General features: G+C 37.8%; 1 protein-coding gene across 1 annotated transcript in view; it reads right to left on the bottom strand.

Moving 5' to 3' along the window:
• The window catches only part of cntn3b (contactin 3b), a 63,504-nt gene extending 41,527 nt beyond the window's left edge, over positions 1-21,977 (bottom strand). The window contains exons 1-4 of the mRNA XM_057338327.1: positions 21,562-21,977; positions 14,054-14,191; positions 11,393-11,528; positions 2,896-3,071 (exon numbers count right to left, since the gene is read on the bottom strand). Coding sequence (XP_057194310.1) covers positions 2,896-3,071; positions 11,393-11,528; positions 14,054-14,108 — 367 coding nt within the window. The 5' untranslated portion in view covers positions 14,109-14,191; positions 21,562-21,977. The remainder of the gene's footprint in view (positions 1-2,895; positions 3,072-11,392; positions 11,529-14,053; positions 14,192-21,561) is intronic.
• Between the last annotated feature and the right edge of the window lie 1,220 nt (positions 21,978-23,197).

Here is a 23,197-nt window from a genome sequence, read left to right as displayed (position 1 = left end):
ATTAGGTAGAGGTGCTTAAGAACAGTGGGAAAGATTAATGAGCCGTCCCCTGATGACCAAAAAGGAAGTCCCACACCGCAGAGACACACTGAGCCGTAGAGGAAGTTGAGAGAGCGGGACTCGCCCGGCTCGCTGTAACAGGATGAATGTCTCGGAGCTGGAGAGCCAATGCCTCTGATTAATGGTCTCTTGTGTTCAAATCTATAAGGCTCGACTCACGTGACGGATGCAGACCGCAGGGCAGGCCAGACATCTTCACAGTGAATTGCGTTGTTTCTTAAATGAAAGACATTAATATCAGTATGCATGGTGAGTTGGAAGAACTGAGGGTCATAAAACCTATGGTTTTATTTGCATAACTCTTTGCCACGCACATACTGCAATTACACAGAGTTGTCAGAGTCTTTCAGAGTTATCCTGTATTGTAGACAGAGTTTGTTTATTTATTGGAGTGGCTACTGCACTCACTCCTGAAAATTAAGGTAATGAGGAGCACATTTACATTCAGTCTACAAACTGTGTAGAGAGCCAGACTGAGCAAACAAGTTGTTAATGACGTACTTAAAAAATCGTTTGAGATGTGGGCTTCACATCTCCAAGTGCAGGTAACAGTACAGAAAGATGATGCTGATGCTATACTGCTAATGGGATAGGTTATCCAAAAATAAAAATTCTTCATTTACTCACACTCATGTCGTTGCAAACTTGGCTCTATTTCTTCTGTAAAATACAAAAGAAGATATTTCGAAGAACGTTGGTAACCAAACAACACTGGCCCCCTTGACTTTCATTGTATGGACAAAAACCACTGAGACATTTTTCAAACTATTTGCTTTTGTTTTCCACAGAAGTGTCATAACCCGGTTTTAACCACATGTGGGGGCATAAATGATAACAGAATTTATATTTTTGGATAAACCATACCTTTAAATCTAAAATCTGTAACTTTTGAATCTATATCAACAACATACCATTACAGGTTACTTGTAGATACTCATACGTATCTACACACGGTCTGTCAAAAAACGTGAAACTTTTTAGATAAAAATCATAAGCTTGCCATTCTGAATCTTGTAATATTGACGCTCTAGGTTTATCCATCAATAAAACACTGTAACACTTGGTTTTTCATATAACTCCAATATCACAAAAACTTGCAAGAACACTTTTAGTCAAACCAAGCTCTAAATTAGAGGATTTTCTTTTAATTCTGCCATCACAAAAAGACGCGATATGCTCACACGATTTAATGAACAATATCCTATGAATTATTCTGCCACACCACACTTGAAACTGTCTCATTTAATCTTGAGCTCACATCTCCCTCCTGCTGTTTTCGTGGGGCCTTAAAAGAAATATCACGGGGGGTGATGACATACCGAGGCTCAATTGAAACATTTATAAGGAACACCTCATCACAAAATTGTTTATATCCATTGTTATGCTTGGCACCGCCTAAACATCTGTAACTTGGCTTTGAATTCCTGGACATTTTCATCAACAAGAACCCGAGGGGTCTGTTAGGTCACAGATCCGCTCTGCTGCTGTCGCACCCTTGAGAAAGGTGCACAAACCCGGGAAAGGATTACCCCAAAATACAGCCAATGGACAACCACCGTGCCATAAATCTCACAATGACAAACGCATTTATTTCAAACTGGATTGCAAACCCAACACCAGCCAGTCAGTTTACTGTTAAGGCAGCTGTCAGCGGATAAGAAATGAAGGAATGCTGTTAGCTGGCTGTGAAAGAATCAAACATGCATCCAGCTCTTGCACATTGACATATTACGAAAGCAAGCAGCATTATTGGCCTATTAAAACGATGATTCCCCTTTGACTCGCAAATGATCAATAATGGAAATAAATGTCAAGCGGGTCCTGTTAAGCAATCCCCTGAACTGAGATTCATTATCCCACTCATAAAGTTACAGCGTGCCTCCAAGTGGAAATGTAGGATGCTCTCTTTATTCCAGAGGTTGGATCAATAGATTGTGGAGAGCCTTTACTCTCAGACAAAAAGAGGCGTGTTTTCATCTCAGACGATCCGTCTCCTTTCATTCAGCAGAGCTGTTTCGAACATCTGATTTCTCTCAGCCAGCCCGGCGTTTCAAATCATCTGTGCAGCAGCCAGGTGTCTAGATTGTTATTTTCATACACAGCGGTTTACTTTGTGGAACAGACAGTACGCAATTAATACACGGTGCACAAAGACGCCGTTGAAGCCATCAACCTGATGACTAATACGAATGACTGATGGAGTTTGAAGTCGATAAAATGGTGTTTCGCACTGTGAAATTGTCGCATTTGACAGCTCTTTTGATGACTGTTTCTTCTGCAATTTCAATCTGAATATCAATCAACAATGCAGGCGCTTTTACAATATTTAGCCAAGACCAGACCACAAGATAACTCTATACATTTGCATGTGAATAAATTATACAACATAATGGCCATATATTGTGTATATTGCTATTAGGTTGTAAACAAATGACTTATTTGTAGTTGTCCGCATATAATACAATAAGGTGGGTAAGAGAAAACTATTAATGATTTATGCAAATAAAGCGTAAATAAAATCAAAATTAAACTCAGGTGCACACTACATCTGCAACTTTGGGTCTCATTGGGTCACATGACCAGTTATGGTATGATATTTCGACACAAGACACATGAGAACCAATTAGATTTAAAGTTATTGATGTGTTGCCATATTTTAATTTATTGATTGATTAATATCAGTTTTACACACACAAGTGTTAATCAGAAGAAACAAAGTCTCATACATCCGTAAGTAACTTATGAAAGAAATTTCATTTTTGGGTGAATTATTCTTTTGACAAAGAAGAAAACTTTCACATAGCAGCGTTGAAATAAATTCAGCGTATAACTCACATGCAAATTGTAGTGTGGCTTTCTGGCTGAGAACGGTTCCCCGGGCATTGAAGGCAGCGCACTGGTAGATGCCGCTGTCTTGGTCTCGATCCAGGCCGGTAATGATCAGGTTACCTCCAGACAGGCGACGCCTCTCGTCGCCACGAAGATCAATGAGCGTTCCGTTTAGAGACCATCTGGAGAGACGCAAACACAATCAGGACTGTGGTCTCCAGAGAAGCTAACTCACCAGCACTCATCACATGCATCGATCTGATTAAGCCAGCTTCATTATACAGCCAGATTCAGCAACAAAACAAAGCTCACTGCTGACATTTGTTTTTGTTCTTTGTTCTTCTGCGGTTCAGTCTGACTAATAACTGATGAAAACAAGCAAAACAGTAGTCGTGAATGATTGTATCTGATTGTTTAAAGACCTGAAAAAGTGACTAGTTGGTTTGTGGGTAGGCTGGTTTTACTTGCCAATTATGAAACCAAGCATTCAAGCTGAACTATTAAGTTTTTATTACTTCAGTTTAATTATTTCAAATCAGTTATTCAACTCCTTGCATGTGTCGTGTTCTCTTATTTCGATTATACGGTGTAAAAAAAAAAAAACACAGAATCTGATAAAAACAAATGCAACGATATGATCTCTTGAAATTGCTGGTTACTCAAATACATATTATGGGATTAAATAAAAGAAAGTAAGAAACCTCAAAGTGGCTTTTGCAAATAAAGGCTAAGCCTTTTCTCTGAACTAACTTTACTTGTTGCAGCTAATAAAACAAAGTCAAAATGTCCATATGTGTATTGATCAGATGTACACAAAGAAATTGTATGAAATTATGAACAGAATGAAAAAATGCAAGTTATTGAATATCTAGAACCTAAATAATTGGTTGTTGAAACGTGAGACTTTTTAAATTTAAGACTTGGCAGAAACCTTCGGAACGACAACAACAATAGAAAGAATTTTTTTTGGCATTAGTTCAATAGTCTAAACAACAGCACATTAATGCCACTTCATGACTGTAACTGAGATTGCCAATTAATATTTCTTAAAAATATGTATGTCAAGAATAAATGGCTCCCCTCTTATCAATTTTTATTAAAATATACACTAGCACATATTTTTATAACTTACATATTTATGAACCTTTTTAACTTTAGCATGTCATTTTAATTTTTTAACTTTAGCATGTCATTTTAATTGAATGTTATATTATTAGGGATAAAATTAATAAGTCAGAAGAACTGCCTCAACGTCGTACATATCCAAAGTTGACCTTAATATGTAGATAAAAACAAAAAGCGTGAGATGTTTGTCCCTTCATGCAATCCGTAGTCCGGTAAAACAGTTACATTGTGATTAAGTGATTGTTTTGAAGTTAGCAGCCTGCCCTGTATATTCACTTCCAACAATTTGTTGGGTTGTTCGCTGAATATAACTCTCATAGTCTCCTGCCTAATTTTTGTGAAGGCTAAGAACTGTGAATTTGGTGTTAATTCGGAACACCAAGATCGATTTCAATCATTTAAGCAGGCTTCCAAAAATCGAAAACAAAAACAATACATTTCCGACACAAATACTAAAAACAAACTACCCAAATAGTACTTTTTTTGGATCAAGCAACTAACTGTAAAGTGTTTTGTACTTCATCTACATGTCGATGAGTCTATCCATCATCTGCTGTGAGTGGGAAATTGAAAACCCAGAGCGGAATTCACAGATCTCTAGCAGAGTGATAACAGAATGCTTTCTGCAGAGATGTGAGTCCATTTCACTTCACTCATACAGCCTATCGTGCAATTCGCCATTGCATATTGCATGCTGTGCTCGTGCGGCATGACAGACGTCTGCCGAAGCTTCTCAGAATTAGCAGAGAACAGAGAAGCTCCACAGACGCGCAGTGGCGCACAATTATAAAATAATAATAAATATAATTTCAGGAACTTTAGGGCCCCTCACATGCCAGGGCCCTATGTACTCAGTCACCCTTTACACCCCACTTACGATGCCCCTGCCTAGATATACTGCACATAAACTAATTTCTTCTGCATTATTTATTGCTGATTTCTACTGTATGTCAAGTCAAGTTAATCTGTCTACTCTAGCCATCATTGGTGAGTTTAATATAATTTACACATTTGATTATTGTAAGACAATAACAAACACAATATTGGTGTTGTCACATAACTGACCTATCGGTAAGCCCCCTTTACCCATTCGCTTCCGGTCAACTGTCCCTGGGCCCGTTAAACACCGAAAACGTGAACAAAGCGTGTATGTCAGCGCCCACGGTAGGTTTGAAAGATCCACATCATTGACATAAGCAATACCGATGCGGCACCGTACAGAAATGTCAGCGTCGGGAATCCCAATCGAGTTTATTTTTGCCCCGTTTGTCACGAGCAATTAAAGTGAAGTCACGTAAATGAATGTGAACTAGGACACGAGGTAACAATTTGATCATAAAAGTAATCGGAGTCGACTGTGTCAAGAGCAAGTTAAGCAGTGCTCTAATTGAAGGGGGGCTGGGGGGATCCGGGACCCCCCATAAGGCATTATAGGGACCCCCATAAGAAGTAAAGAATAGACTTGGGGGGTCCCTCAGCTATTTTTATTTAAGTAAAAATGATTATGACAAATGTGATTAAATTCATGCAATGGATATGGTAAATTTCAGGAATTTAATATTAACAATAATTTATATTAAGTTTGTTTATGGGCTAGTCATGTCTCTTTAAATTTTAAACGACCCACGTCTAAAGACCGCTAAGCGCAGGATATCGTTGACATGACTGCTTGATTGGCGTCGCTCCGGTGAAGCTAACTTCAGCTAAAAAATGGAGAATAATAAACCTCCACTCGCAGTCGGGAAGAGGAAGCTTCTACTTTTTTGAGGGGTTATTTTCTCTCTCTCTCTATATCTTTCCACTATATTTATCAACTCCATGTCGGGGCTTTTGTATTCCTTGCATGAATTATTATTAGGCCTGGTTCTGGGGTGCTAGAGATCTCGATGAAGATGAGTGACAGCTTTTTAGTCATTGTGTAAGGGAGTGCTCATTCTGCGGTTTCTGTGCTATATATAATCCATTCAGAATTGTACAAAACTAGTTTTTCATGCTGCTAAGACCAACGGCCACATACAGTATACGCTGCAAAGTTTTGGGATTTATATCGGAAATAAATGCAGGATTCACTCTTGAAATAGCTATGATTGACATATTGATAGCCATAGTTAGTTCCTGAATAAAGCAGACTTTTGGACTGAAATGGTTGAATAGTCTGCTGACTGACAGACTCACTCATAACAGTCCCTTGCCACCACCTACTGTAAGTAACTATGTAAACTGCACTGAAATCGTTGAAAAATCCCCACAACACTAACACACAGACTGACAGCCGATCTTGTCAAAGTTGATATTTTTAATATCTAATAAACTAGTTTCTTGCATTTAAGCAAGTCTTTTGGAACAAACATCATTATCACAAAGTGTCAATTATCCAGTTGTTTTTAGGGAAAATAGTAAATACTACATTGGTAAATAATGCTAGACTTATTCTGTTGGACGTACACTACTGTTCAAAAGTCATTTCTGTTCACCAAGCCTGCATTGATTTGATCCAAAATACAGTAAAAGAAGCCTGTTCTTTTATGTAAGCCTGTTTCTAATAAATAGTATATAGGTAGCATATTATGATCAAATATATTGTGTAATTTGTATAAATTGTATACAAACAAAAAGTCTTATGGGGGGACCCCCATAATCAATTTCAATTCGAACACTGCATATAAATATAGTTTATTTATAAGGTAATTACACCAATTAACACCACACAGCATATGTTACTGTAGCTTTCATTTTGTCCATACTTTTTTGTAGGGTGTAGGGGACCAAACAACTTGAAGTGCCCTTTTCGTGCCCTTCGGAGGGTGATATATATCCCATTTGGAACGCACGGCATGTTGATATGAGCCAGGTGAGTAAGTTTGTAATATAATTTTACCCACTCTGGTTAAGTATGCAATATTCTACAAAGTCCATTGGGGGAATGAAAGATGACTTTATTCATAAAATTGTGTTCTCTCGTAATAACTAACGTTAAACAAATGACTAGTAAAAAGTGAAGCTGCTGTCTACAATGTACATATTTATGTAAAAAAGTAGTTTTGACTGTATATGTATTGTGAATTTTCAGTAGTTAGGGTGATTTGTTGTGATAAAACTATGTAATATCACTTACTGCATTCTACCATAGGTCCACCCTGCTGTCCAAATATTTTACCAGCTGTGTTCCAGCATGTTCACTAGACTATGTAATGATACCTACATGTAGATGAAAACCCAACATCAATTATAGTTTACATGTAGACTCAGAAAAGATGAGAAACTATCAACAATATAGTTTAAAATATCATTTACTTTCTTTGCACATAATACCTTTTGTAGTTGTTAAAGAAAAAACAGGCATTTTACCAGACAGCCTTGTTCTGAATCACAGTGGTAGGTTAGGAAACTGAATTCCGTCAGTAATTGGTGCATGAATGATCATTTATAAAGGCTTGACGAAGAATTGTAAACAATCCAGTCTCTAAGGAGCCCCTTTACAGGTTTCAAAAAGGCTTAGTGATGACGGGGAGCCACAATATTTTCAGATAATGAGTAGAAAGCCTAAGACTACCAGTAGTTTTCAAAGGCCAATGGTTTTCTGACACTTTTATGGGCAATTACTTCCCCTCGCACCATACTGAGACTCACTATATTCATCCACATTACTATCATTATGATCTTCATTATTGTTAGAACCACCACAATCAACATCATCAGAATTGTCACAGACGTCATTGATAGCATCAGCATCGAAAACCTCCATCCTTTATTTCATCAGGCTACATTAACAGAATGCCCACAGGCACAACCTACACCTGCTCATTAGGACAGTAACTCGAAAAGAAAACAACAACAGCGTGACGTTTTTCCAATTATCTTTCCAAAAGAAAGGTTCGTACAGATGAGTCGCTGTACTGAGAAAGCAACCTGCGTTCTCGTAGATCACACCGAAGCCGAATTAATGAGAGCAGACACCAGCGCACCTCTGACTTTCTCTGTGTAATCGCTGCATTTTAACCAGCTCTTCTTTACAAGCTCTGATGTCTGTCTGCTCTGCGGACCAGGGACCAAATCCTCATATTCTCGCAAGGCCACCCGATAGGTTACAAATCTTGTCAGGTTAAATGTAGAAAGGAAGATGGAATCTAAAGTTCATTGGGGTTATTTCAAAACGTTTAAAGTAGCATGACAGGAGAACTTGAAGTGAGTGAAACAGAACTTTATTTTAGAGGCTACGAAGAACTGTTATCTTTTGCTTTTCTTTAATTCGCATAACGTCTTGCTGCATGACTGCTTCTGGGCATGAGAGAAAACAAAGAATTGTGGGATGGAGTCGTGGCTTTCCTGTGGCCTTAAACTGCAACTTACCTTTCCTCCCTGCGGACCCGCAGAACCGCATTAATGCAATATCACTCTGCTTTAACATCCCTCTCTCAAAGAGAACAAACACAAAATACAGCAATAGTGGTTAATACTAGGAAAAATGAAGAACATGGGTCATTTATCACTAACCTCCAAGTAAAACGCACACAGTTTAAGCAAAGTAATTAATACTACTGCAAGAGTATTGAGAAATAGTTGTATATTTATTTATATACAGTAGTATTTACATTTATATTAATATTAAATAGTATACACAGCCACAAAAACATAAGAACCATACTAGATTTTCGTTTAATTAGCATTCTAGGTGTATTGTTGCCAAACTTCAGGAGTGACATAAAGTCTGCCGATAGCAATGTGAAAGACTGACAGCATGACAAGACGCATGAAAACTGTCATAAATATGGAGGTTATCACCCAAAAATATTCTTTTGAACTTTTCCTAAATACATGTACACATTTTACTGTTGTATTGCTTAAAAGTGAATATGAACTTGTTTTCTTTGCAGTATTCGATGTCTGAGCATCTTTTCTGTTATTTTGACCTGTTTTCATTTTCTGCAAATAGAAACAATATTTGTATTTGAACTTTGGGAGAAATATTGTTCACAGAATGAAACAATTGTGATAATTTTACCTAAACACATACCTATAAATAGTAAATTCAGAAAAACTTAATTTTTGAAAAAATAATTTTCAAAATAGTCTATTTTTCCAGGGCTGTGTATGCATAATGATGTGAAACCCCAGTAAAACTATAATCTGTATAACTTTGTTGTACTGATTGTAATTGATGCTGGTGCAAAAAAAGATTCTTTATTTATTTAACAAAAATGTTTTGATGTTATACTAATGAGAATACATTTTATCCACATTACCGTGATAAGAAGTTTTAGGGAAAGTGTGCTTAATTGTCCAAAATACTTCATTTTCATTAGCCGATTTTTTGGGGGGTGAAAATATACCCAAAACATTTCTTCATGAGATCCCGCTAATGGTTCATAAAGCGTATTATGGTGTCTATAAACCTGACTCTATTACTGTAAAAGATAAAGAAAGCCATATTTCTCTGGTGAGAGAAAAGCAAAAGGCAGCCAAGTTCTCTCCTCTGACTAAGCTGTGAGTTACTTTACTGTGGAATCTGAAACCAAGATGCAAAGTAGCCTGCCATGTTGTGTTCTCAAAGTTAACACTGGTCTCTCCAGACTCTCAAATACCACCAGATTCAGCTGGAACTTTGTCAATTTCTGTTAACAAAGAAAGTAATTTACTTTTTTACAGACTCTTATTGTTGTACTTGAATTGGCTATACCTTTCAACACTAACTGCCTCCGCTGTTCCTTTGCTAACACACCCGAAATCACTTGCTGTGCTAGACCTCACCCTTTGAGCTTATACTGTTAGAAACAACTTATCAAAAGTATTTTTTTTAACCCAAGCAAGGATCTTTAAAACGTCACCAGTCTTATCAGTGTCTGGATGTATGGTGGTGAGGTGTATTGACGGATGGGGGCGAGTCAGGTTGAACACACAAAGAGAAAGTGACCCCAAGAATCACTAGCAGCAGATAACATCTAGGTGGTCTTTAAAGCCAGTCAATACACTGTTTCCCAGTAAACAGTTTTCTGTTTTTTAATGGGAAAAAAGTATTATTAATGTGAGATTTTTAAAAACAATCACACAGTCTGTAGCTTTGTAAAAATCATGGCGATGACAGTCTAAAATGAAATATATGCAATACTTCATGTTAAAGGAATTGAATGGAGTGCTATGTATTTTTGCTTTGACAGAGTTTAAAATGGCTATTTTGCATGTTGCTGAATATATGCTGTAACGAGGAAGGCGGGACGAGAGTTGTGAGGGAACGGTGCGAGACCGGTGCAACGTGCAGCTGACACTCATTATCACTCGTGCCACTGGCCTCGCACCGTTCCCTCGCGGCTCTCATCCCGCCTTCCTCGTTACATCTGCATAAGTTACCCTGCTCCTTTCCAACAGCAAAGTTTATTTATGGTTGCATTTCTGCATAAATAAGTGAAGAGCTGGGTCAAAAGTCAAACTTATTAAAGACTATCACTTTATTGTTTGTGCAAAAGTTAAATTAGAATAGTTTAGCCAAAAATATCATTGTCTGTCATTATCCGTCACCACAGAACAAAAAGAGCAATATTCACCTCATTTTATATTAAGGAAAAATAACAACGTAGCAACATGCAAGATTTGGAACACCATGTTGGTGAGTAAATCATTTTTTTGGGTGAACTATCCCTTTAAATCCTCAAATGTGCATTGATACTTTCCTACGGTTAATCTAGGCCTGCGTCTTCAACAGAGACACTCTAAAGGGAGATGTAAGCATTTAAATGGAATGTCACTCGCAAGGTTATTGCTTCCCTCCCTTGTGCTTGCCTGAGCATTTACATGTTGCTGACCCTAGCTAGGAAACACAATATACCACAGAGCTAGAGCACGCTGCTATTTTCAGACTAGACGCCCCACGAGGGAGTACGTGGGACAGTGTCTTAGAATCTCGAGCACAAATTAGTCATTTAGACCCCTCCTATTTTCAAGGCCAATTTCTATCTTTACAGCATGTTACTCTCTCAAAAAGATGAATTGGAAAGCTAATTTCTAAAGCGATCGCCATGTTTTCCAAAGTAGGCTAAATTGTCAATTATGTTTTTCTTTTACATCAGTCTTCACAGGATGCAAAATAGTTGACACCAGTGAAACTCTGGAAAGCAGATGGAAAATGGGTCACAATTTAAGATGGCACTGTAATAGTCTGCTAGCGATACAGCAGTTTACTAGATTTCTGTAATGGTTAACTAGACGGACAAATAAATTGCCTCTCACCTGGAAAATCAATAGCAACCAGTACCATTACTTTTCAAGTTGAATCCCAAGGGGAAAAAGCTGCCGATATGTCAAAACCTGCCGTTTAAATGGTTTGTAACGGCAATGAATGGATGCATGAATTGCTCATGGAGCGCTAGATCAGGGTCATTCTTACCTGTATTGAGGAGACGGGACGCCAGACGCATCACAGCTTAAAACAGCCTCTTGTTCAGTAGAATGGATGGGAAGTATCAGGTTCTCTGGCTCGGTTTTCCAGCTTGGACCGAAAAACTTGCCATCTTCTGCTTGAGCTGATGAGACATTTTTAGTTCCACTTAGAAAAAATAGCACAGACTCCAGTGGCCAACTTCTTTCCATTATTGCATTACAAGCTCCTCACAGGGTTGGATGCATCAACTCAATTTACATTAAAGATTCTAAGGATGCATTGATTTAGGCTAATACCAATAGCCAATAATTATTTTTCGGAAAACAGTTGCGGTCCACTAATTTGATTGGATGACAACCGTTCGGGGTGTGCTGTTTCTATACAGTATAATATTTCTCTCATATCATTTTGCTTGTGTGTTCACGTTAGTGGAACAAAACTAAACAATAAAGCTGACCTGCTTCATATAAACGCTCAATATAGCATATTTAGGAGGCTTAAACATTAAAATATGAAAAAAATATAAATAAATCTTATTATGAGATAAGGAGCCTCAAAGAAATCATAGCCATAAAATTACAAAAATGGGTAATGTGTGTTTAGATATATAGATATGGGTAGTTGACAAATATACTGCAAATGTATCCTGTGGTGTGACAGCAAAACATTAAAAGTTTGCATGAATGAAGATAAATCTTATGATTCTAAAATAATATATTATTATTAGTTTATTTTTTGCATTTTTGCTGTCACACCATAGGACACATGTACAGTATATTTGTCAACCTATACAGTATATTGAGATATAGAACTAATTTTTAATTTATAATATGATACCGAAATGAATGATTTTACTGACATGTTTTATGACATGGCCAATCTTTGACAAGGTCAATATTAAAGGTATCAATGTTGTATTTTTACGTACAGTATGTAGGATAGTTTTATACATACAATACTAAATCACAAAAAAATACTTTAGCTGCACAGATTGAGTCACAGTTAAGCTTGAAAACTGGTGAATGTTTTCATTAAATGCGTACTGTTGTGTTTTAACTAAAACATGTTAAAGTGATTAAAAAACGCTCCAAATTCAGGAGATTCAGCAAAACATAATATAATGCATAGAAAAGATACATTTTAATCTGGATTAGAGGATTACTGTTCTATTTTAAATCAGAATTAAATGTTCCAATATTAACCTATACCGATCTAACATATCCTTCCACAACTAAGAACGGCCTTTTATTATATTTGCACTAGAAAGACTAAAAAACACATATACAGTAAACACGATTATTCACATCTTTTGCAGTTCCTTTCACAAGACATAGTCTCTATTGTTGAGTGTTATGTAATGTCTAAATAGATGCCAGAGACTTGCAGCCATTAATTCCTCTGTATTAATTAACATTACTAAGAAACACCCTGCAGCCACATTTACAAAACAACCAGAGAATTCAGCAAACAAGCTGAAATATCCTTTAAAACACGTATGTGAACTCATGTTTCAGCTACTATTGTTAAAATATCTAGAAGAACAATTGTGCGCATCATTTGTGAAAGCACACCATAACTACAGTTGTCGGTGATATAATAGGAATTTGATGCATGTACCGATTGTAATTGTTCTGTGTTTCGGTTTCATGAATACAAGACGAAGAGGAAATGATTTAGTCTATATTTTTCCAAACAATAACATCTGTTCCTTCATTAATCAAACCTTCTGTTGCAGTAACTTAACTCTGTCACCGAAGAACCAAAATAAGTTGATGAAAAAAGATGCCTTTGAATTCCAAGATTCAATTGTAATCTGTTGGGTCCAGAGAGGCAGAGAGCGGAAGTGACTGCTGCTGAGATGCAGACGTGCCTCCATTCCAAGGATCCCAATAATCATCTTTGACAAACACAATATTAGGCCTCAATCTCACTACAGCCTTTGGGGAGTACGAATGTAAACGAAAATAGGAGAACTGGATGAAGGAAGGTAATAAAAAACTGCCTCGCAAATCAATTAAAAACTCCCAACTGCCTAAAAGATAATAATTAAAAGTTTTATTTTGGGATGCATTTTGTTTTACAATTTCTGAAGAAAATGTAAGTGACCACGGATGATCATAATGCTAGGGTGTTTTGGGTGGTTGCCAGAGCATTTGTATGTGGTTGCTAGGGTGTTTGGGTGGTTGCTAGGTTTATTCTGGGCTGTTTTGGGTGGTTGCAAAAAAACATATCTGATCATTTAGAATAAACTGCATCTTCACAATTTGTATAGTAAAACTGTATTGGATGATTTAAAGTTTGATGTTTAGGGTTTTACATTTTGTATCAGTCACTTTCTAGACAAAATGTGTGACATGACAAAAGAATGCAAGATCTGAAAATAAAACAATAAGCACTTTGGTCAACTATGCCTTCTCAATACCATACGATTATTTTGTATAAAATATACCATAAGACTTAAACTTAATGTGATTTAAGTTAAAATGATAAAAAACATTTATCTTAAATAGGCTGAATTTACTCAACAGGATTTAATGAATCCAACGTTTAAGATTATAATATAATTTTCTCTTTCAAATGCCATAAATGTGACAGTTCATTACATATATACAAAAACAACATGCAAAAACATTCAGTCTGAATGAAATCAGCAGCACAATAATTTACCTGCTAGGCAGCCAATGATTGATAGCACCACAAGTCGTTTCCATAGTAACGTCATCTTTAGTTGCCAAGGGCAAGTATGACTCTCATCCAATTGCTTGTGAATGGAATGATTTTTCCCTTGAATGCGAGACGTATAATCTGTGGGGGAAAGTAATTACAGAAATAATTAAAATGAGACATTTTGGTCCAAATATGACAGGCGCTTCGCTTTTATAGACTGATCAGATGGATTAAACCTCTCTTGAAATGATCACCTTAACTGGGGGGATAAATGTTGTGGAATGTTGTTGGAACAAAGGTGGAAATGTGACAGAAATCAATGCGATTGTTATCTCTGAACTAAAAAGAATCTAGCAACATGTATGCAAATGTAAACAGTCAGGTGAAATCCAAACCAGCATATTTATACAGTCTTTTTTCCACATTCCTATTAGAAACCCGAATGGCAGATTTCTACGTGAAACTTTTGAAGATTAATTCAGTCTAGATTATGCACCACATGCGAAACCAAAGAAACAAACAGAAACCTGCAACATCAAAGAAATCAGGGGGTTGGAATTTATTGACCTCAAAAGCTACTTTCTCATGACTATTAATAGGAGCTAGCAGCCAACCTAAATACTGTTAGCTTCAAACTAGCGCTACTTTCAGTAATACATAGGATTCCACCTACATATACTGTATAGGCTAAATGACATCCTTGGATGCTCTGCGTGGGGTTTATTCAGACAGAATAATTTCCCAAAGAAAAGAAAAATTACACAGGAGAAATGGATACTGCCATTATTTCTTCTACAACAGGCACATCAACTGAATAGCAAATGGAGACGTTTGCAATTTCTAATCAGATTCTTCCAAGCTTTTTGCATTAAAACCATTACAAAATTGTAGTGTTTTGGGCATTATTCCAAAAGGATTAATCTTCCAGATCACGAGAATGGTGCGCGTTTCATTGATTTTAACACAAGCGAGAGTTTATTCGCAGTTTATAATACAGATGCGGTGGTGTCATTTACCTGTCGAAAATAGCGCTTTACATCTTTAATAACTGTCAACAGCTTTAAACAGCCGTCCAAGTTCAGAAATATATGAAAAGGCACTTTATTTGCACTACCAGTCTCTTCACGCGCACTCTGAACTCATCAGAAGAGAGAGTGACTTCGCTCATTCTGAAATGAGAGTCTGAAAGACAAACATACTTATATGATCTACCTATTTCTTAAGATGATGTAGAGGTAATTGCTGCTTCCTAAGTGGACGTTTGCCTACTTTGTAGATATTAAGCTTTTGTGAGCAGCCTAAAATTGCACTGCGCAGGACCTACAATGAGTCTGTGTGGCCGCTCATGCACGCCGTAGCTTCAGACAGAACAGTGTCCTCCGTCAATTTGCAATCGCGTTCCTCAGTGCATTCGGGATCGAGTTCCAAAGGTTGGGGTTTCGGGGAACCATCGCGCCCCAAATGCAGTACCATTATTCTTAGGTAATAAAAACATAACGCTTCATTATATTCATTATGTCTTTGTACACCTCTGAAGACATAGTTATGTATATAATATTGCATTTCTGTCAATAGATCCTCCCAAAAAAATGACACATTGGACCATTAAGAAATGTAAAGGCAGAGTTACAATCTCCTTAGCTGTCAACATATTTCACTGCATGGGTTGAAACAACTTCACTGATAATTTTTCGTTGTGATTACCTCAGTTTTATGTAGCAGAACAAATGTGTCATACTGTTATACAATCTATCTTTTCTCTTTTCCAAGATCAAGTGAACTGCCTATGAGACAGCATTTTAAGGCAAAATAGACACTTTCTTGACACGAAGGTTGTTCCAACTAAATTAGCAACCTAAAGAAACTTTTTGCTTAAGGAGGCAGCTGTAGGCAGCAGGCAGTGAGCCAGCTCACTACATTTTGTCTTGCAGAGTAGCCCACACTAAGATGATCTGTTTGGCATATTAATAGAAAAGTGTTTGCACAATAGCCTGTGTTTAACTTATTGTTTCACTTGAGAAAATGAATGAACTTCATGGAAATGACGGGATGATTCATACGTAGGTCCTTATCCGCTATTTTGTGAACTGCTGCATCAAAAGGCTTTTGTTCTATTTTTAATACTCGTAAAACTTATCTTGACTGGCATGCATTTTGGGATTTTTACCGTATTTCACGTTGAGCTTCCACCAGCGAGCATTGGAGACATGTCTTTGCTTGCTTTATTTCCCTTTGAAAATCCCAAACTGTCACTGTTCCAGCTCTATAGCCTGAGGCCATATCATATCATATCATTTATTTTATATTTATTTTTCCATTCTATCTGCAGTTAGTCAGTCTTCACTGAGCACATAATGAATTGTCGCAAAGATCGTAACGACATCAACCCTGAGGATTAAAATCATTTGTGTACACACAGTTCGGAACAGCTTATCGTTTTACCGCGCTGGCCCTTTAAATGAATAAATGAAAAGCCATATAATTTTGAGGAAGGGTAATCTGATGTCATTTTCTTATAATTGCATGATCTCCAAAAAGACTTGTTTTCCTCTGTATTCTTCTAGGGATAGGGGGTCTCTGAGTGGATTTGCTTGGTGTCTTTTGAGGTTCGGGGACACATTACACCTCAGGAAAAGTCTGTTTGGTTGTCTGATTGGATTACACAGCTCGGCTTGTGACACTGGATGGGGGGACCGTAGCCGCAGTTCACCAAACGCTATAATATATAGTTGTTTTCCATTATGACCTGCGCATACAATCTTGTGTGCCAAAAAGATCTTGGCAATTTTTTTTTATTATGTGCGTTATTTCAAATAAGTGATGAAACCAATCTTTCAACGAGAGGCATGACAATTTATTAAGCAAAGCGATGAGCACTAGCAAATGTAATGAGGCACCTCTGTAGTAGTGATATGCAATGAAAAGCATCTCATGCTTTTATTTTCCTAGTAAATGAGATAACTCCTTGGTTAGCACGGACGTTGTTTTGTCATACACTGTAATTGATAGGAGAGGTTGTCAAAGGCATCTGTTTCTCCCAAAAGGCCAGTGTAATTGCAAAGGATCTAGTGGGCCGGGGGCTGATTTCAAACGTGTAAAAACACACTCACAGGGCATACATAACTGGACGACAACGCAAACATGGCAAGGGGGCGTAGTGCCCGTGATTATAACGCATTACATGCTAACAACCCACTGGCTGATGATGAAAACTGCATTTCCAGCCAATCATCCAGTAAAACTTCCTCTTGAAGCTGATTAGGCTATAGATATCAGATTTGTGGTTTAACTGTAAATCTCACATTGATAATTCACAAGTTCGCCTCGCATATAACAACTGGTGATAAGGGACAGATATGAAGCGTATTTGGCGTGCTGTCCAGGGGAGAGGGCTCCGAGCTCATTAGTTCCTCTGAACTCGGAGCGCTCGCCCCTTGTCCGGGGAGAGGGCCCCAAGCTCGGTGTGTGCCCGGACTCGGGTCGTTCCCCCCTTGGGCTGTAAGGTGCTGAGCTGTGGGTGAGGAGACGGGGTGCTGAAAACACTACAGATGGTGAAGGTAAGGCAGCTTGTCTATTTGTAAGGGTTCGCTCACGGGCTGATAGGGTAATTGGTAAGATTGGTTATGGGAACCAGCTGGGTTAGTTATCTGATCGTGTGATTAGTCATGGAAAGCCAGCTGGGTTGATTATCTGTTTGGTGAGATTGATAATAACGAACCGGCCGTGTTAGTTATCTGCACGTGCTCCTCCTGAACTTAGTTAATAAAACATCATCATTATTAAGTGACAATGAATTTGACAAGTAAAATGTGTTGTCTTGGTCCTGCAAGCGACCCAAATCAGAGCAGATCTGCAACACATTTTGAAGTAAATTTTTATTTTTATGAAACAAAGTATTCAAAATGTGTTTGTAGATCTGTTCTAATAGGGGAAAATAGTGGAGAAAAAACAGTCCTGAATGCAAATAATATATAACAACTAACCATATGTCTGTGCATATATATTTTTAGAAAAACATAGTTTGTTGTTGACAACAAAGTCAAACATTTAGTTGGAATAAATGTGATCAATGCATTTACAACATTTAAATTGGACCTTTTCTTAATTTTGCTAGTTGGGCTCCTGCAGGTCAAACAAATGGTTTAAAGTTTAAATGCTTTTGATATTTGTTGCTTTTGATGGTAGTACTCTAAACATTTTTTGTACTGTGCTGAGTTTTCACTTGATCATAAAATCTGGATTCTGATGCAAAACCAGAACCACAGATTTTGCATTAGGGTGAGTCTGAGCCTGAGGGTTGGTTCTGGAACCACATTCTTATGAACCTATCATTTATGTCCGAATTTAGAGGAAATTTGAGGTTATGAATACAGTTAAGAATAAGTTTGTGTGACAAGAACAAAAACCAACAACTGATGCTGATTCAGGAATACGTCCTACTCTTGGTCACCCCATAGACAGACTGAAGTTGCGGGTATTGTGGCCTGTCCGTACTAAATCGCTGGGTGGTGGGCATGTAACCGAAAGGTTGCTAGTTCAATTCCCACAAGAAAACATCCTTAAACCATCACTATTTTACCCTTGAGCAATGCACTCAACCGTGCCACACTCCAGGCAGATTGTACCCATTACACGTTCCGTAGGTCACTTTGGATAAATGTGTCAGTGACTATTAACACTACAGCTCTGAATTGTCAAAAACGCTGCTTATAAGCATTACTGTACATCATACTGTATATGAGCTGCTTGATGGTGCTTGGTGTTAAATGTTGGGATTGGGAGTTGGTTTCACACCACTGCTATAAATCATCCATCATTCTGTGAAGCTGATGTACAGTATATTGTGTTTTAGCCAACGATGATAAATCATGTTCCAGGCTTGACCATCAGACCATTAAATTCAAGTGAGAAGAGCACTGTGATGATGTTAGATGCAACGAATAGTCAGACACGTCCGTGTAACAGAATTATGTCATTGTTTGTTGACAACAGTACTGTTTTTTCTAGAGAAATACAACAACAAATCATATGTAAAGGGAAAGATTATCAGTAAAATTGAAGACATTTTGGTCTGGTCATCAAAAGTTACAGGATGTCCTCTGAAGACTTGGAATGTAGCTCATGAATCACACGGGGTGCTTATATGGTGCTTTTTGGTCTAGTTTGGATCCTGACCCACATGGTCACTATATAAGCCATCATTGTATAAAGAGAATATACATCGTTGTATAGAGGTTTTAATACTTATAAAGATGCTTGGGTTGAGTGCAAGTGGTCAACAGTGAATGAATAGAGACAAAAAAAACATCTACAGTGTTGAACCAAAGCACAAAACATCCGCTCTCATCCACCACAGTAGATATTCTGCTTCAGCATCCGAGAAAAGGAACACAAAGCGACACAACATGGAACAACATTCCTAGACACGCATTCTCTCTTTCGCTGTTTATTGAACGCAGAAATTCGTTTCACAGAAATGTTGCGGAACCAGAGGAGTAGCTGAAGTGCACTTAACAGAGAGGAAGATGTCACAATTCAACCATTGCAGCACATTCTTGCCTTAAGCCGCGACAGCCAGAGATGGACAAAAAAAAAACTGAAATAACACGCAGGAAATACAGACAAAAACAAAAGTACAAGTTTTCAAAACAGGCCGTAGGTACCACAACGAAGAGAGGTGGATATTAAGAGTGACAGGGTTGGAAAAAATGCCCTGTTATATAAACTAACAATGCTTTCATTCACCCTTATTTTTTAAATGATTTTTAAATAAACTTTATGCAGACAATGAGAGATGTAAATAGTCCCAGAGGAAGCCGGCAGTGCCGTGGAGAGGTTCAACTCTATTCCGCTCACCGCTGTTTCTCAATGTTCTCACCTCTAATTTGGCTGTGCTTGTTAGCAACAAAATGAGATGAGCCATGCATCCATAAATAAACATGAACACACGAGAGAAGGATCCCGTTGCTATTTGAATAGCAGATGTGGTGTGGATAGATCCGGATGTGCTTCTTATTCTATCTCTATCTCCCTCCCTCGCTCTCTCTCCTGCAATGGCATCAAAGTTTCCAGAGCTAAATCACACCTTTGAGAGATTATAAACCAGGCTAGAGAGGCAGTGTTGGCTGATGACTTTATTGATCTTGTTTGGAGGTTTACTTAACTAGCTCACGTCAGATAACAATCAATGCGTGTGTGTTATGTTCATTGTTGTCTTATTAAGCGTTTTATGAATATTCCAAAGTATTATAACTGCTGACCAATTAATTTTACGGACTGAGTTTTTTCCAGTCCTTCAAGATTATTTTATTATACATGAAGAATTTTTGATCAATCATTTTATAGACATTGCAGGAGCAGATTTACATTTGTAAGTTATTGAAATGAACCGATTTAAACAATTAGCAATCACACAAAGCAATATCTGGCTTACTATTATAGCAGGTAAATGTTTGTTTCCGTTTACTGAATAAATATTTCTGACTTAAACATTTTTTTCTTATTTTTTCTCATTTTCAGACCAGGAAAACCCAAATTCCCATTCCCAGGTTTTTCCAGGCTTTCTATAACTTCTGTGACCTGATATTCACAAGTTATTTTTGTGTCATTTCATCTAAAACATCCCTTATTCTTTCTAGCCCATATCTTCCATACTGTAGGAGATAATGGAATATGTATATACTGTACAGGCTAAGGGAATTTTTGCAACGGGTGACTTAACACAACTAATGGAGATGAAGACAGGCAGCAGCTCACAGTAAATTCAGTCCTTCTTATCCTGAAATGAGCACTGAGTCAGAGGGAATACTAAGTTATCCGCAGTAAGAGATTTGTGCCCCCTGCATGCATCTGTACTCTATTGATGACTGAGTTCAGTGTGCAACTCGGCAAATAAATCACACATACACCATTACCACAACCGTCTGATGCTCTTAAAAGGGGGTCTACACAGGACACATTCTTTCCCCCTGAACCAAGAAAGAAGGAGGGCACCAGAATAGAAGAGCATGCCGTCGTTTTTAAAAGTTTAACTGATTCTAACTTGACCCGCCGTCATAAAAACGCAATGCTGGAGACGCGACGTGATGGCCAATAACGTCAGTGACGCATGTGTATAGACAGACAATTAAGAAAAACAGCACGGAAGAAACAACACAATGCGTCTTATGTGAACGCCCCCCTTTCATAAGATATCCAAACAGCGTGTATTAGCCTATCCGTGCGTTGCATAAGAGTAGAAATCCATTGGGGTCTTGGTATGCGTAAAATAAAAAATCAATTGTAATAGCGCTGTCCAGTATTTCAGCCTTTTATGTTTTGCTTAGGCGTATAATAACAAAATGCATAATATATTTATAATGATAACGAATTTAATAATTTAATATTGATACTACATAATGCAAAAATAAATAATTTACAATGACGCCAATGAAACTTGCGGAAAATTAATACGCGTGCAGGTTCAACTTATATTAGAATAATGTAACTGTTACAGTCTATCAACTCACCGTGATGTGATGCGATACTCTTGTATTCCCACTTAAAACAAGAAAAGACGTGGGGTTTTACTCCATATTCAGTGATGGGATAAACCTCAGCCCCTATACCCCCCTAATTTCGTCGGCAACATCTTTCCAATATCGGTCTCTCACTTTAAGTAACAAATTAATGCCCCTCGAAAGCACGAGTAGGTGAAAATGAGGTTTATTCCCTCTCGGTGCGCGGAGATGTTCCGCGTATTCCTGAAAGCGCTCGACGATTACTTCACGAATCACAGAGCTCCGGCGTATCCACTGCACACACGTGCCCCGTTTCCACCAGCAGAGTGGTCCAAAAGACTAGTGGACAGGGACAGACGCGGTTGGTTGGAAATATGCGATGCGCATCTCCTCCAGCAGACGCGCAGAGTGGATGCAGTGCGCAGTTGTGGCACCTCAAGGCGCGCTGATAATGGTGTTCATGTGGCTACCTCTAGTTGAGAAAATGTAAGCATGCACGCCCTAAATGCAGCGAGCAAAGTGTCACAGCTTGGTGGCTTGATAATTGGATAGTGATCATTTGCATCACGTCTAATGCCTGCGCTTTCTTCACATGCCATTAATACTGGACCGTCAAGAACTGGATCTTTTGATTTTAAGTGTCTCAATTGCATCCGAATAATTTTGGAAGAGACCTAACAGCACTGTAGATCTTGACTTAGCCATCATTAGGTAGTTCTGAGTTTTTATTTGAATATGCCATGTGCCATGTCCAAAATAAAATTGGCATTCACAGTTTGGAGAAGGGGTTTTTAAGTTAAAATTCTATAATGGTGCATATATCGCAGATTACCATTTGAATTAACCAGTTTACTTCGATACATGCTGTACTGTTTATACCCTTTTTATTTACTTTGCAATGCAGACATAAACAAGAAATTCTTGTAGCTCAACTGTTAAAGCATGGTGCTATAGAAACACCAATGTTATGGGTTTGATTCACAAGGAACTAATAAACTGATACTGATGTATCTCAAACGCACTGCAGTTGATTTAGAAAAGAGCATTTTCCAAATAAAGAAATGTTAACTGTTTAGACTGTATTGATCTAGACGAGCAGCATAAGATTTAATAATAAAGACGATTCATTTACTATACAAAAGTGTTCCTCCAGAGTTATCATATTAAACCAAAAAGTTACTAATAATTTACAGTTGACAAGGAAACCTGTGAATTTCACAAAACCACATTTCAGGTCATGTGAAATTCCTTTATGAAACAGCACAACCTACTGCTGAATGCATCCATGACACAGTTCATGTCCCTTTGCTGAACACTTCCCAACCTTTGTCCTTTCTACCCTGTTGCAAAAAAGCTTTTCCTTAGTAGGCACCAAGCTGATTTTAATATGTCAGGTGAGTCTTATGGGGGTTTTGGGCACTTATCAGCTGGTCAGACTGGTAGTATGGCAGACCAGCTAAACCTTTGTGATCCGACTAGGAACAGAAAACAGTGACAGTCAGTCAAAAAAGACACAACGGCCATAAAACATTTAAACCAAGCCATGCATTTACTTTTATCATTTAAATGAATAATTAAATCATCTAAATTTACTCACCCCCTTGTCAAAACCTGTATTACTTTCTTTCTTCTGCAAAACACAAAA

This window comes from Triplophysa rosa, linkage group LG7, assembly GCF_024868665.1.
Source record: "Triplophysa rosa linkage group LG7, Trosa_1v2, whole genome shotgun sequence".
Lineage (NCBI taxonomy): Eukaryota > Metazoa > Chordata > Actinopteri > Cypriniformes > Nemacheilidae > Triplophysa > Triplophysa rosa.
The sequence above is the reverse complement of the archived record's forward strand: the minus strand, read 5'-3'. Positions and strand labels throughout refer to the sequence as shown.